Source organism: Seriola dumerili, unplaced genomic scaffold, assembly GCF_002260705.1.
Source record: "Seriola dumerili isolate Sdu_G_001 unplaced genomic scaffold, Sdu_1.0 BDQW01001092.1, whole genome shotgun sequence".
Lineage (NCBI taxonomy): Eukaryota > Metazoa > Chordata > Actinopteri > Carangiformes > Carangidae > Seriola > Seriola dumerili.
The window spans coordinates 487,805-504,518 of record NW_019175347.1 but is presented as its reverse complement, the minus strand read 5'-3'; the positions used below and the strand labels follow the sequence as shown (position 1 = coordinate 504,518).

The window sequence follows — 16,714 nt, the reverse complement described above, 5'->3', positions numbered from 1 at the left end:
TCAAGTGCTGTTGCATGGAGAATAAATGAGGCTCTCAATTTGTGCAGCTGTACGCAGCACAACCTAACAGGGGAATTGGACAGAAATTAAGATCTTATTTGCATGCAAGAACTTTTTTTTTTTTTTTTGCAAAGAAGCATCAGCTAAACTGCTCTACAACACAGGAATAACTATGGTGAAATAAAATAGTATGTGGCTTTCCCCTTTAAGTGATCCCACAGTATAGAAGAGAGCAGTGAGTCTGTATGTTTTTGTCATTTATCAGAGAACTGAGTGCTGGCTGGGAGGTGTCATGAGAAAGAAAAAAAAACAACTCCATGTCATTGGGACTACAAGATTAAGGCTCCTTGAGGGAAAACAAAATGATAAGACATTAAATGTGATTGGGTTGGGCTTCTAACCCTCCTTTATAAGTGTCAAAAGACCAAAGCATCCCACATCATAAGCTGGGGGAACTGTGAGACCAGTGAGGCTGTGTCATAAAGTGAAGTTGTCACCTGAAACAATGGACGCAGAAGAGCTGATTGAGTCCATCATCAGAGCTTTCATGTTTATAGCAGGGATCCTGGGAAACAACTGGCTAGCTATACGCTCCCTGCCCGAGCGGAGATCTGGCATCCGCACCAACGAGGTCCTTTTCATCAACCTGGCTGTCTCCAACCTCATCACCAACTACCTGGTGGACCTGCCCGACACCATGGCGGATTTTGCCGGCCGATGGTTCCTGGGGGAAACCTACTGTGGCGTGTTCCGCTTCTGCGCCGACCTCTCTGAAACCAGCAGCATCTACACGACCTTCTTCATCAGCGCTTTCTGGCACCAGAAGTTGGTCGGCTCCCTGAAACGTGGGGGGGCGCCGGTGCGGCTGGACAGTCTGTGTCTGGTGGGGTGTCTGCTGGCCGGGAGCTGGACGGTGGCTCTGGTCTTCAGCATCCCCCATTTTTTCTTTGTCACGGTCGAGGGAGGGAATGAGAGCCATGACGACTGTATAGATGTCTTCCCTAATGCAATAGCCAGGCAAACCTATGAAATCTTTTATTTAACCCTGGCTAATGCTCTCCCTGTGGCTGGGATTGTGTTCGCCAGTGTCCAAATTGTCATCACTCTGCTTCAAAACCAGCGACGCATACAGGGTCATAGCTCTGACCACAGCAAGAAAATTGTTGAAGCTGAAAACAAGAGCACTGAAAACAGAAATGATGAGGGATCTGTCAGCACTGATACCGGACCAGACGCCTCAAAAGATGTCAAAGACTCAGCGTCCCGAAACGACATTTATACTGGCATTCCTCCTTCTTCCTGTCCAAATGGAGGACTGCCTGGTCACAGTTCCCACAGCTCTCCCATCAACAGGGAAACAAACACTGACAGCAGATTTGGAGCTCAACCAAATCTTTCTAGGCCCAGCCAGATGCCGGCTAAGCCCAGTGCGAACTCAAGCACTCAGGTGAGGGCAGCCAAGAGTGTGGTGGCTGTGGCCAGCGTGTTCCTGGTCTGCTGGCTGACTCATCTGCTTCTGCGAATCACCAACAACATCCACACCTCCTCGATAGTGGTGGAGGTGGCCAGCTATATTGCAGCCTCCTACACCTGCATCATCCCCTACATATTCCTGCATGGAGTGAAAAAGCTTTCTTGCTCATGTAAAAGGTAGAAATGTCTGTAACACATCCACTTTATACTCACTGTAGTGCTTCTCTAATCTAATATTCAAGTGGTCTCTAAACGTCTATTGTTTGTCTCTCATATCTACTTAGAAAACCATAAAAAACCTGGAGGAAAACTAAATGAAATATCAGACATTATTGTCCTCATTAAGATGTTTATTCTATTTGCCGTTTTCCTGACATGAATCACAGCACACATGATTCATTAATGAAATATTTTGTTTTGCTTGTCCCATTTTTTATTGCTTCGTCATTTGTTCAGTATTTTACTTCTCAACTATAAAACACCTTGTAACTTTTATTTTGAAATGAGCACAGTAAAATTAAAAAACTCATTTATTCTGCTACTATTCTGCCCACACTCTATTTTATCACAAATTTGAATGCATTTCTTGTTAAGACACTGAGGTGAAAAGGAGCATTATGTCTGGAGGAATATTTCAGAGGTGTAAATTAAAGTATGAAGGCACAACATGCAGCTTGATTTGATGTAAGTGTCGGGACTGTTCACACTGATTCTATCATTAGTTGATGTTCACTTTTATTTGCACTTCAGTAAATTTGCTCCTGGCACAATTGAGAGAAGAATCAACCCAGCATCAAGTCAAAATTGTTTTATTTTTTATGAGGCTAAAAATTAAACAAGTATATACTAGAGTGCACAGCTAATTGGAGAAAAAGACCTGTAGCAATTACTGCCCGGTTGGTGATGACTGTAAGAAACCCCGAGTGCTGTTTTCAAATTAAAGATAATTACAAAAACACAAACAGGGACGACATTAGGCCCATTATTGGACTCCCTCTGCAGTGTCACATCATCACTCAGCAATCAAATCCTCCTTTCTGCTGTAATTTAAAATAAAAAAAAATCAACACAAAATTTGTACCTAAGAACAGGAGATTGTTGGTTCACAGGAAACACGTAATTGCTGTGTAGTGTTTTCAAAACATCCTCAAATACAAAAAGCAATGACAAGTTTTATTTATTTATAAAAATGTTTTATCAGTTTTTTTTTTCCTCAACGCAGGCCAAAGTTGTCAGTGCGGCACCGTGAACTGCACTGTGTTAAAAAAATTGTTCTACATTCAAAACAACCACAAAAGCACTCATACACAACAGCACTGTTAAATTTATCAGCCAAGTAGACAAAATGCTCACTCTAAATAATACACATGTGAAAATAATGTTTAAGTGTGTGAATGACCTTTGGCAGAAGGGACGACATTATGGCCAAGTTATGTACATAATTACAACATCCAACTCTGAACTGTTTGTTTGGAGGAAAATGCATAACAAAATGATTCCCCCGTGTTGAAAAGGCTTTAGTCATGTATATTTTTACCTGTCCTAAAGTGTATTCATATGAAAATATCCCCAATCAATTGTCAGCAAGTGCAATATATGAAAACTAACCTGTAAAATTCAGATTTCATGTTTTTTTTTAGTTTTTTTTAATAATATATAAACATAGGTAACTCAAATATCCAATTTTCAGATATCTGACATAGCTATTTGCACACAATGCAAATAACCAACAGGCTCTTGCTTTCCAAAGTTGTATTTCAGCATAATGTTTAGACTTATAACAAAATGCATTAAATAAGTTATAAAATGTGTCTCTTCAGTCTCTCTCGTCTTTACCAGAAAACTATCACCTGCTCCCACTGTCCCTTAACAACAAGCACTTGCCAAGTGGTAACACATCAGACTGAAGAGAAAGAGGCCAACTCTGCTGTGGAATACAAACATCATCGTGTTGTGCGTGCTGATAATGTAATCACACTTCTTAAATCAGCTGTTAAATTAAGGCCAGCAGTGTGAGATCCAGGTCACCTGTTCCTTCTCCTGATGATCAATGTTATTAGTAACGTCAGTGGAGTTTCTCCAACTTCGCCTGCAGCGACTTGAAGTTGCCAATGGTCTGTTGCAGGGCCGAGTTCGGGCTCAGAGACTGCAGCTCCACGAGGTATCCGCAGATGTTGTCGAGACACACGTTAGTGAATCGGCGTCTGAAAGAGGCAGAGAACAAACTGTTGAACTAACTTTACTGTTTGTTTATTGCAGTAAACATTTGAGAGTTTTAATCACACACTTGGAACTTTGTTCTGAGCTCACTAATTTCAGTGTATTCATTTTCCCGAAAAAACCTCGATTGGTTTGCTGTAGCTGTCCCTTCTGTCCACGCTGGTCTTAAAATGATTCCAGTGTAAAAATCCCGTCCTCAGCCTTTTACACAAATGCATTCCAAAGCAAAGCTGAAGCTACAGTCTTATTTTGTTAAATCAAGTGGGGATGCTCCAAAGTTAGTGGTTTTATTGCAAAACTCTGTCTTGGTGAGATTCCTCATTGAGCTGAGGTGGAGGGACAGTAACAAAAGAGGGTAATTTGTACTGAAAAGGCCACAAGTTTGGGATGTATTCACTTGCTTTGGCTGACTCAGACTGTAGGCGCTTCAGCTAAACTTGGAATGCATTTTCATGCATTTTGTCTCCCCATCACTTAAATTAAAATCCCTTCATGAAGGAAGTTCATCACAGCAATTATAGCAACCGATATTCAGTGTGCATATGGCCGTGTGAGTATTGTTTGGAGACAGACTTGAAAAGTGTGAGCCTATTCTTTGAACAATGGCCCAGCGTGATGAGCAGGTGTGATCTGAAGCAATCTCACCTCAGAGAGAAATGATCATGACACAAACAAAACATCAAGCTTGGCCAAACATCACAAACATCAGTGTGCATTTTGAGTTTAAGGTAGACCTAAAGTGGTGCTGTGTCTTTGTCTGCCTGCATGTAGTTGGTGGTGACAGTGATACACAAGTGACTGACAGACATGATCTGTTGCCTGGAAACAGCAAAAATATACTGCTGCAAAAAAAAACAAAAAAAAAAAAAACACACATCCTAGTGTGATCAAGACCAGAGTTGTACTTCAGTTGTAATAAATTTGCTGCTCTCACTGCAGATTCTAATCTCTGGGTTTAAGTCTTATTTTTTTCTAATTATGTGTTCTACACAGAGCTGCAGGTAGTCACCAATGACACATTCTGAAAAAGATAATGTTTATCATCAGGCCAGTCATTCAAAAAGCCCGAGTTCCTCAGAGATCCTCACACTAACAATGTTTTAAGCATTTTATCTCCCATGCACACACTGGAAGGTTTTATCCAACATCACAATTTATAATTACAATTTACAATGACAGGATTTTATCTAGAGCAGCTTACAGTAAAGTGAGCAAGTAGGGGAGGGACACTTTGGCAGGATACAGCATTAGTTGTCAAAGGAATTTTAATCAGGGGCCTCAGGCTCATGCTAATGTCTTTGTTAAAACAAGGCCAACGCTGCAGCGCCCACTAAAGGCCAGCAGCTGAACACCTACTCAGACGATGATTACCTGTCATAGGTTGGTACTCTGCTCGGATCATCCACGAATCCTGAGAGAAGCACATGGATACACTCCACCAGGTGCAGAGGTTTCCTCAGTCGCTGCCAGCAGGGATCCTACAGGTGAAAAGGCAACGAGGCAGGACATTTAAGTAAAAAACAAGGCGGTCCTCATGACAAGAACTGAATAGAAGTGATGCACTGAAACATATTTTACGTGAAGCATGTACCCGTGTTTTGAAGAGTTGGTCATAGACCTCCAGAAGACGTGGCAACTGTACTCCAATCTCCTGCATGGTGGAGGTGACGAATCCCACATCCCAGTTGAGTCGGCACACCTCCTGCTCCAGAAACTTAACCAGGAACTCTACAATCACACACACATCAACACTTGTTAGTTCTTCATAGCTGTATGTTCATTACTGAGGAAAATGGCTCTGACACACTGTAACTGAATCTGGGCATGCATGCAAGTACCAAAGGATGTATATAAAATGAACTAGTCCCCGCAGAGAAGACAAGTTTGAACGGGCCAGTTGTAATGGGAGGATAATTAAGCAATCACCTAGAGCACCTGCATGACCCTGCAGACCTGCACCCCAGAGAAATGCTGACATAAATGACGCCAAAGGGAAGTCTAATTATATTACTGTTAACAAAATGGTGAACAGCAAGCTGGAAAATTCTAACTGGACATAATTGCAGCAATGCTTGAATGCTTACCCAGAGGAAAATATCTTGGTGTTCCAGCATAAATCCTTCCCAGTGATACCAGTTTTAAACTAAGAGACCTCATCCTGTCTGCTGGACTCATGGCCACGGTGTCTCCCAGTTCTGAAAGACAAGATTCAGAAAACTCGTAACTGATACTAATAGCACATTATAGCACAGGAAGGGCTCAGGTTAAATTTTTGCATGGTGTTGACATTACACTTGCCTTTCTCCATGATCTCCTGCCACAGTGAGTGCACCAGGATTGGGTCAGAGTGTCCTGCGCAGTGAATGATGGCCAGCTTGCACTCAGATAATTTGAAATGGTCAGCAAACTCCCCGTAAAGCTATAAAGGAGAAAAAAAATTACAAAAAGTTTCCATTCATTGTAGGAAAAAATAAGTAAATATCAAACAAAACTTCATCCATCATCCCTAAACAGCTATTTTAAATCTGTAACCCCAGATCATCATTTTTCTGATACTACATGTTACCTTTGTGATGTCCATGAGCTCTGAGTCCAACTGTGAGATGACATTTTTCACTGAGGGATGATGGGAGTACTGTCTGATCAGGGTCTCCTGGATCTGCACTTGGATACGCACCAGCTAGGAAGAGGACCAGGAAAAAAGGACCCAGAGTGATGACAATGTCAATTTTCATATCATGGTCATTTCCCTCAGTGCGATCACCACCACACACATACCTCCATCTTTTCTTCCAGCTCGTGAAGGAACTCTCCATCAGAGGCCTGAGCTGAGATGCAGGAGGAACTCTTAGCGGACAGGATGGCTCGAGCGATATACTCCAAACGCTGCTTCAGAGAGATCTCAGTGCTGCATGACAAGAGAATGAACAACAAGGGTTTTTTTTCCATCATGTCACTTAAAAAATGAAAAAATAAAAAAACAATTAAAAGGGTCCATGTACTGTATATGGTATATGTGGTAACCAGGGTTTTCTAAAAGAGCCAGATGTCAACACAGGTCTGGAGACATTTTAAGTGAAAAATGTTCTACCATAATGAATCTGTTATATCCTGTTGTTGTGAATCCAAACCTGTGCATGTCAGCGAGGCGGGCCAGTACATGAGCTGCCTTGCCAAAGTTACGGTTCTTCTCATAGTAGCGCCACAACAGGTCCATATTGTGCACCTTACTCTGGTCCTGCTTGATCATATGCATCAGGTGCTCCTCCAGGTATGGAGAATTCACCTTGACAACAGAAGACGAATGAAAGGAAACAATGGTGACAGACATAAGGAACTTTTTTGCATTATCTCCTGCTTTTTCTAATTTACAGTGTGTCTCTTTTTGTCAGAAAACTTGTGTGTGGGGCCATAAAATCTGGGTGAAAATCAGTCTAAACTGATGTAATCATTTTTGAAAAATATTTGTATTTTTCAATAAAGATGGGGGAATAACTTTGATCGCAATATGTACAAACAAACTACAATAAAATGCAAGTTTCAAGTGATAACAGATGCACAAACACACTACCTCTAGCAGCTTGTCAGTCAGGTCGGCCTGAATCAGCCAGTTGTACAGAGCAATGTGAAATAGCTCGTCCTGAGACCTCTGGGCCAGACCGAGCATCTGTTCAAACTACAAGGGAACAGATTTTCATTAGAAATGCAGATCATATACACTGCTGCGGCAAGAAATAAGGATCGACTGTCCCCTTCTTACTCACGTGGGCTGTTGCTTCTTCATTACTAAGCATGTTGGGGTCAGAGGTCATGACAGGCGGCCCAGGTTGCTTTGGGACACTGGGGGACTGAGGGGCAGCTTTGCTCTGGTTCACCAGCTCCTGCATGGTGTCTGTGATGCACTTATAACAGGAAAGTCTAGAGTGGAGAGGGGGGTGTGTGTGAAAAATGTTGGTGACAATCAGCCACAAAAACCATCAATAACACTGATGTGTGTACTACTTCTTTCCCGCGTTACCTTTCCTGGAAAGCCTGCTGTCCCACTCTGTCCTCCTCAGGCTCTCCGTTCTTGTAGAAGTGGGGCCCCAGTCTCTGTGGATCTTTCTTGTCTGCTGCTGTGAGGCACAACTCAAGGACTCCCTCATAGAAACGCACTGACACAGTTTAACAGAATTAGTTTTGGAGGCACTGACTTATAAAACAGGAGATCTAAGAAAATGTAAAATGTGCCTTAATGACTATATCAACCACACAAACAGAAAGCGGAGGGGGCTCTTGTGTGTCCCTACCTTGCCTGTACTGGTTGCAGACAAGTGGCAGGTCTGTATGTTGACTGATCTGCTGATAGAGACGTAGAGACTCTCTCAGTGTTCTCTCTTTATCGGGTTTATTTTGGACCTGCTTGGAGCTCTGCAGCAACTCATTAGCCTGAGTGGAACAGAAAAGTAATAGTTTACATGCCGTAACAATGAATCAGTGAGGGTGAATCAATACCTTTTAATGGCCTTGATGCCCCCCAATTATGCTCAAGATTGCAAGAAATGTGAGAGCAAGACACAGAGGCAGGCACCAAACATAAAAACTGCAGACACCTAAAAATGTAATACTGACATAAGACTGACATTAACCATACGTAGTACTGTTGAAGGCTTTAAGATAATTACACTTGGAAAATTTTAAGAACTTTCAAGGACATTTTGTTTGCATGTACCTTGGAGCAAACGCTGTCATCACTACTGTACAGCAGGGGACAGATGTCCCGCAGGTGATTGCTGATGGCATCCACGGGGGCATTATCTTTGATGTAGACATTAATGAGTGCTGTGACGAGCGCTCCTGACAGCTCCTTGCCCTGGATCACAACATCCTTAAAACTTGCTCCTTTCACCTGCTCTTGAAACTCCTACAAACACAGAAAACAATGTGGCAGAGTGAGAAATAAGCACACCAGGAGCAATGAAGAGCTCACATTGTGCATCAGGTGTAAACAAAAGGCGTTCCATTCAGCAAAGCATGTGGGTGAATACCACAGTGATGATGTGTGAGCATCTGTTTGTAATGCAGGGTCTGTGCACACATTTACCTTTGGCAGTTCAGACATAATGAGGCTGAACTGATGATCACAGAGAAGTTTCCAGAGGGCCAGAGTTTGATAGGAGCGATGCACTAACTGCTGGATGCCCTGCAGGGACACTTTCTCATAGACCTGAGCCTTGGCTGGATACAGATGGAAACACAAAGAGACAAGAAACACAGCAATTAGAAAGTATAAAACACATCAGGTGTAACATAGAAAGGGTGAACACAAAGTCTGTCCCATTTTTCTACATTGTTGGAACATCAAATATGTATATTCTATTCATTCATGATGAATAAGATTCAGAGTATTATATATACTATAGATCAAACAAAGGCCCCGGACAATATTCAGGAAAATGTGGAAACCTGCACTCATAACTCACTCTGATATTTCCTCTGGAGCTCCTGCTGAACCTGCTGAGAGTTGGCTCCATCAGGGCGCATAAATCCCAGCAGCCTTTGCTGCAGGTTGGCAGGAGAGCTGAAACTAACAGGGAGAAGAACAGATGTTATTCAAGAGGGATGGAAAACAAGACTCAGGTACAGAAGAGTCTAACAGTAAAACTATATTTTCATATTAGCTACACAATCATGTTCAGTTTCAGCTCTTCCTTAAAATACAGCTTTGATGTATTTTTCATTGCAGCCCAAAACAGACAGAATTACACACGTCTAAATTAAACTCAACATTACCTGTCAATTTGACACAAGGCTAATGTGTTGACAAATTTCAAGTGAGCCTAAAGAAGAAATTAACATTGAATCACAGGACAGAAAATCTGCACCTGAACTGCCCTCCACAGACAGAAATATTCTGGTCACAGCCAAACGTTCGACATAACATCAGGTGTTTTGGCATTGTTAAAAAAAATATTTTAAATAAGCTTTAGGTGACATCACTGACCAATGCGTGGGCAGTAATGGAACACATTTGACTGCAGTCTCTGATACTTCATGATTCAGTGAGGACGGCTGATTAACTTTAATTTGCAGCCAGTGAACAGATAAGGAAAGGTGTGTGCCAATGTGTTATGAGAACTAGCCAAACCTATTTGAACTTCAACACACCGATTAGGTTTACGTAAGACTAAGCAAGCACAGAGGGAGCTCTTACCTTGCAGCACCGAGAGAGGATGGACTGAACTGCGAGTTTTTATCCAAAAACTCCCTTAAACCGCAGAGCTCCAGGAGGACTGACTCCAGATCAAACGATCCAACACTGGTTTCCAACTGTGGAGATGGCGGGTAACAGTTCATGTTGATTGATCACTGCTAACATAATTATTCCAAACATGTATGCTGATGCTAATGCTACTTACAATACTGACAGTCTGATTTCCTTTGCTCATGACTTTCTCAACAGCAAGGCTCCCATCCCAAATATTTCTGAGGTCAGCAGGAACAAGAGAGAGAGAGACATGTTATTCAGTATGGACGCCATTATTGTACATCAGCATTCACGCTTCTGCTGACTGAAGAGAAGCCCACATATTAAAGCTCTCACCCAGAAAACAGGATTTACTTACCCAAGAATGCGAGCAAAGTAGACACAGATGCCATTGTGTTTTCCTGAGAAAATCACCTCTGGGCCAGCTGACATGGGTGTGATGGGGGCAGACCCTGAGTGCATCGGTGCGAAAGGAGTGGCCAGGGCAGGGGGTACGATGCCTGAAGGGAGAGTAACGTAAATTGCAATACTTTAAACACGTATTTTATGATGGTTTTTATCAAATGTCATGAATGAAATGACTTTAAATGGTATTACATTCCGTTTGTGAAACCTGACTGCCCAGTTAGTCAGATATATTATAATGTAATGTGTGTATGAGGATTTGTATGCGACAGGAGTTGTCACATACAAAGGCTATCAAAGCTATCTTTAGACCGACCCCAACAGGCCCAGTGGACGGCATTTACCAGGTGCTGGAGAGCTCATCACAGGTCCAACAGTACTGGGCGATGCCATGGCTGCAGGGAATCTCATCTGTGCTTCTCCTCCATATCTGATCATGTCAACAAAATAAGAGTTGCTTTGAGTTTGTGTTCAGTGCAAGTAAGTGTAAACATATCTGTGTTTAGAAAGTGTTATGTGACCTGAAGAAAGCTCTGGTGGCCCACTGTGAAACCTCTCTGTCAGAAGCAGCATTGGAGCAAGCCAGGATCAGCGCTGTGGCGCAAGCCTGCTCCTCCTGTAGAGAACAAACAACTCAAATAAGTGTTTTGTATGTGTGAGAGTGAAACACAGTTGCACACTGGTCTGTGGCTGCATGGCGTAAACCTATTAAACAATGAATATCATGCTTTGTACCCTGTGCAGCTTGAAGAAGCGCTCAATTTCTTCACTTTCTCCTCCAGCACAGCTCACCAGCAGATGACGGAGCTGATCAACTGGCCGCAGTTTTTGGAAGATATGACTCCCCTACAGGACAGCAAGGCGTTCACGCTTAGTATACAAAATTAAGACAGTGCTCAATCTTGTTATAGTATGACAAAACTATGTATGCAACATGAAGAGTCAAGGTAGCAGTTTTAACCTTTGCAGAGAGAAGGACAAACTTTTGCGGCGGGATATTGTGCTGCTGGACCACCACTGGTGAATCAGTGATAGGGATCTGTTCCTTGTTTAGAAGAGTAAAAATCTTGGTTGGCCTCTCCTCATTAAGAGCACAAAGGGCCCAAGAGTGCCCATCAACATTAGACATCATCTGCAATAGAAGGGAAGAAAGAGGCATAATTCACAGATTTTATTAGCCAGTATTTCACAGCTTTTAGCTGGTAAAACAAAAATAATGCCATCCAAAAACATAACAACTAAATCAATTAATCAATAAGCTAGCAAAATGATACTGCAGTCTCCGTATGAGTTGTTCTCTGAATTCTAAAACAGCTACAGTGTTTTTAAGGTCTGTAATGTTATTTCTAAAAGAAACTTAATGTGCAATCCATTTACTACATGCTTCTTATGTGCCAACCTGAGTCTCCATCAAGGGTTTCTTGAAGGGAAAGGAGTCATGATTGATGCACCACAGAATGTCATTGTCCTCTGTCTCAGAAGCAGCCATTAGCAGAACGCCTGCAGGATTTAACAAAAGACCAAAAAATATTAGGATTACCGCCTTGTGGTTGTATTCCTCTGCCAACCAGTCAAGTTGCAATTTACATCCATGTCTGTCCAGACTCATATAATATAGGTAGTCAAGAGTTTGAAGGAATTTTATAATGGGTAATAATAGGTAATACATGTATTTTATCATAATCAATGTATGAATTCTTGAGTTATGGCCAAAATCGTGTTTTATGAGGTCACAATAATGTTGACCTTTGACCACCAAATTCTAATCAGTTCATTCTTGAGTTGTTCCTGAGATATCACATTCACAAAAACAGGATGGACCAACTGACGGTCAACCCTTTTTCAAGTTCATTAAATTAAATTTACTCAAATAAATTAAATTAACTCAAATTTTGAGTTAAATCAATACAATTTAAATACAATAAAAATTGTATATCAAATATTTTTAATAAAATACATTAAATTTACTCGATTAAATAAAATGGAGTGAACCTACAATTCCTCAGCACAAATGACAGTATTACAAGCAAATCTGTATTCGTGCCAACACTAGTCCTGTATGCCAGTGGGCTGAACATAGCACTTAAAACAAAACAAAAAAATTACAAGAAAAAGGTTTGACGTTGTCACTGGTAAACTGGGAAATAGCAAACCTTTGCTGTGTAGTGCCTTATGGACCTTTGAAGGTTTCTGCAGGGTAGAAGATGCAGAAAACCCTGGTGGCAGACGGACATGGACCAAAGCTAGGAGGCTAGGTCGAACTGCCGCATGCTTCTGGTGTGGAGGGGCAAAAGGTGTGGTGCTGAAGTAGAGACGTACACCTACAGAAACATAATATGTGCAGGCACACGTAAAGAACAGACATTTCATGTTACCCAACATGTAACCTTCAATTTTGTTTATCTTCACTAGTGTTCCATAATCTTTACCTGCATGAGTGACAGCGAGTAGGTGACAGTCTGAGGACTCAGATCTATCAATCACAGAGATCTGAACAATGGGTTTGAAGACAGAACGATCAATTGTTCTGCAAAGGAGGAAGAGTTTCAAAGAGTCAGAAAAAAATTCTTAACTGACAATTAATGACCAATGTGAAAGAAACATTTGAGGTTCATCAAATCTGGACATACCTGGCTATGTTTCCAGCAGCCGCAACGATGGAGCTTTGTGACATGGTTGCCACACGACTCATCCCTTGCCCATCAGCACCCAGGTCATATACCTAAAAAAAGGCAAATTTTTAATTACTGACAATAACCAGTTTTGCCAGTTTCGTCGTTAATCAAAAACAGACCCATATGTGAAAAACTTAGATGATATCCAGCTAATGTCATACCTGCAGAACACCTTTTTCTGAGCGTGTGAATAGAGTGTTGCGGGAGTTGTCAATAGCAATCTGCACAATGGGGTCTGTAGAGCAACAGGACAACAAAAAGTTAAATCAAAGTTTATTTAGATCAGAGACATCATTACTCCACATGGTAATGTCTTGCTCTCCTTACCGTCTTCAGAAAAGGAAAACTGGAGCACAGAGGGAATGAGGAAGGACAGAGAGCTTTTGGAGTGGTTGATCTTTCTGCAACGCTGGCTTAGCCAACCGGCCTCAGCCTGGTAAGCTATCTCATAGAGGCAGCCGTCCTTTCCTGCCATAAAGATGCGTCCCAGGTCGGTGGAGGTAATGGACAAGATGTAGGTGTTGTCTGTGGGGATTGAGAAGAGGGGGTCTGGTAGCAGCTGCATCCCGCCAGACATGCTGTCGTTCAACCCTACAACAAAAAAGAGAGAAACAAAGATGACCCAGATAAACCATTACAGGTGTATGTGGGTATTAATAACACTGTTGTAAAAATAACATTGCAAGAATATGGGATATGACACCTCAGTTCCCACCCTGATGTCTATAAGTACCATATTAAGTTAACCAATGCATTTATCTATGCACTGATTCTGATTTCAGAATCTCAGGATAAGAGGTTCAACTCTTAAAGGTAAAATTCCAATCAATTTGAAAACAGAGAATCTTCAGAACAACTTTTTCAGACATCTATAAAATTGCATGCTAAATGAAACAACTAAAATGCAGTGTGGCTGGGTTGTATGAGAGACTCACCAGCCTGGCTTTTGGGGAAGCTCAGCCCGAGGATTACTACATCCACAGAAGTGGCCAATACTAAGAGGTAGTGAATGTGTGGCTGTAAAATCCCTGAGAATGAAAACACAAATAAATATTACTCAAATAAAAAGTAAATGAAAGCCATTGGTGAGTTTCTGCATCTATACATACCTTGTTTTGGTTTTACTAGACCCACTGCAAGAATGGTTTCAATAAGGCCATCAAAATAGGCCACATCTCCTCTGCAAGGAACACAACAGACAAAAACAAATTAACTGTCTCCACTCCAGATTTGTCTTCATGCAAGTTTAAAATGTTAAGTAAAAAAAACAATTCTCAGTGCACTGAGCAATGCATCTAATTGCACTGAGTAAGTGCTTGGATAAAAAGGTTTTTTCTTTCAAGGATCTTATCCCTGAAAATCTAAATATACTCACCCATCTTCATAATTCCACATGAAGATGTCATTGTCAATAGTAAGCCACGCTCGACAGATCTCAGGAAAAACTCCCATCATGCAATTACATTGCATATCTATGAAACAGTCAAGTTAAAACTCAACTTTCTTGGGTGACAAAAACAATCAACTTTAAATGTTTACTATAAATCTGATAGAAACCTCAGAATTCAACTCAAAGCACTGGAATAGTTTTTCCTGAATGACCGAAAGGATACGGCTGAACTGCTCCACCAGCTCAGGTGGCAGAGGGACTCGACGGACTGCACTGAGCTCCGGAAGGTTTGGCACACTCAGTAAACCTGGTCCTTGGAGGGGGTAGTCCATGTCTGACACTCCAGAGAGGGACGGCATATCTGTCAAAACATGCAACAAACACAGTAAGTTTGATTATGCGCTATCCTAGGATTTTTAAAGTCAAATCATAATCACATTTCCTTTGCATACAATCATATTCTGTGTGAAATATGACAAGGGGAAATATTTTAGCATGTTATGTTTTCTATCTGTTGATATATGTTTCCCTCTATAACCCACGATAGAAAGCTGGTTAACCATCTTGATTCTTCATCTTTATATTCCATTTATAAATGGTCTGAACCATTTCTATTGTTGCCTATTTGGAGGAGAATATTGACCAATTAATATTTTGGTAGTCTGTATTTGTTCCATGTCAACATACGCTTCCAAGCATTCCACCTATGTGCCAGAAAAGACAAAATATGATTCTGACAGCTATAAAAAAGACTCAGGTGTAAACAGTAGAAGCGTCATTTCACAGTTGAATGGAAAACTGATATAAGATCAATGTCTTATTAACAAGCATAATCAATATAATTTTTTGTATCTTCAAATTACAGTTTCCTTTAAGCTGTATAACCACAAACACTTTATCTCAACCTTTTCTTTTTAAATAATACAGGCCTCTATCTCGACCTTCTTCGTCACCATATCCACATTACTCAGACTCATGTCTCAAATCTTTCTATCTTGAAAAGTAACAATATTGACGCTAATTATATGCATCAAAGCTTACTGTGCTATTTGCTTTTATCAGCATCGTCCAACCTCCTGCTTAACCCAACAATTAGTAGTTTGGCATGGCAGCCCTAAGGTAAACAGAAACACTTAAGGCTGGTAGCTACTGTTAGATCTCACCCTCCCCTACTGCTCAATTCCTCCACATGACTTACTGTGTGAAGGGACACTGAGCAGCTCCGATAGGTCAGGAAAGCAGCGGTCATCCTGCAGGTGTTTATCAATCAGCCGGGCAGAGTTTTCCAGCGCTTCAGCGAGTGCAGCGGCAGGGCTGCTGGGTCCAGCGCTGGACGGCATGGCTGAGCTACAACCGCTAACGTATCTACAGAGATAATCGTAAAGAGTGTTAGCAAAGTTAGCCGAAGTGTCATACGTGAATAATAGAGAAATATACTGCCAAATTCTCTATGCTATAAGTTAGCTAATGCTTGCAAGCTGCCTGGTAGAGGAATGCCGGTTAGCTGACTGCTAGCATTACAACCTTACTATTTAGCTACAAGCTAAATGCTAGCAAGTGTGAAACTAGCATTTTAAAGTGAACTCGTTGCTTTACCTGACTGAAAAGACTCCGCGTGATACTGAGTTATTTAGCTAAGAAGTCTTGTTCACCAGCTCAGCAGTAAAGATTTAAACAAATACATCCAGCACGCACACTCAACCAGCAGCCCGCCAACCTCATGCACAGCGGCAGAGGCGAAAGGTTTTTTCCGGTGAATCATCTTCTTCTTCGTCTCCTTAATTTCCCGCAGACTGCGCGAAGTGAAGCTTTGTGCTGCCCTCCACCGGTCAATGTAATTTTGGGTGTAATATTCACTAGACAGAAATGCATCTGCACACACAAACATATAGATGTGATAATATATATATATATACATATATTAAATATATATGTGTTAAAAATAGGATAAAATATAAGAAAATCTAAAATAATAATATAACACATTTTGGGATTTCAAGTATTATACAAAATAAATTTCAATAGTTTTACTTACATTATCCAACAGAACAGATATATTTTTTATATTATATAATATATATAATATAATATTATAATTAAATAAATGACAGCCAGTTCTTGTTTATCATTTCAGCTACAAAAAATAAGAAAAATACATTTCCCCTAGAAAGACATTACATGTGAGAGCCATCGTTTTTTATTACACTGAAATGTTAAAATCGATGTTTGTTTTGAAATTCCCAATTTTCATTTTTGCTCCTATTCAAAATGGTTGCTGTATTTTAAAGGGTGGAACTTGTGTAT

At 41.0% G+C, this 16,714-nt stretch overlaps 2 protein-coding genes across 2 annotated transcripts; one reads left to right on the top strand and one right to left on the bottom strand.

Annotated features, from left to right (window-relative positions):
- Positions 1–505: 505 nt before the first annotated feature.
- Positions 506–1,654, top strand: LOC111237791 (rhodopsin-like). Its single transcript, XM_022767021.1, has one exon. It carries the CDS (start codon positions 506–508, stop codon positions 1,652–1,654), a length of 1,149 nt encoding a protein of 382 aa, XP_022622742.1.
- Positions 1,655–2,266: 612 nt separating this feature from the next.
- On the bottom strand, positions 2,267–16,132 carry nup155 (nucleoporin 155). The gene is made up of 34 exons (XM_022767004.1): positions 16,007–16,132; positions 15,609–15,775; positions 14,634–14,771; positions 14,396–14,492; positions 14,130–14,200; positions 13,956–14,048; positions 13,348–13,611; positions 13,182–13,255; positions 12,976–13,067; positions 12,775–12,872; positions 12,499–12,666; positions 11,745–11,845; positions 11,307–11,477; positions 11,081–11,191; positions 10,867–10,961; positions 10,690–10,775; positions 10,299–10,440; positions 10,092–10,158; positions 9,887–10,002; positions 9,156–9,259; positions 8,777–8,910; positions 8,405–8,596; positions 7,983–8,121; positions 7,712–7,847; positions 7,458–7,611; positions 7,265–7,369; positions 6,825–6,979; positions 6,472–6,601; positions 6,260–6,373; positions 5,992–6,112; positions 5,778–5,888; positions 5,285–5,421; positions 5,065–5,171; positions 2,267–3,677 (listed from the first exon to the last, which is right to left on the bottom strand). The coding sequence occupies exons 2-34, from the start codon at positions 15,748–15,750 to the stop codon at positions 3,539–3,541; spliced, it is 4,104 nt and encodes a 1,367-aa protein (XP_022622725.1). The 5' UTR covers positions 15,751–15,775; positions 16,007–16,132; the 3' UTR covers positions 2,267–3,538.
- Between the last annotated feature and the right edge of the window lie 582 nt (positions 16,133–16,714).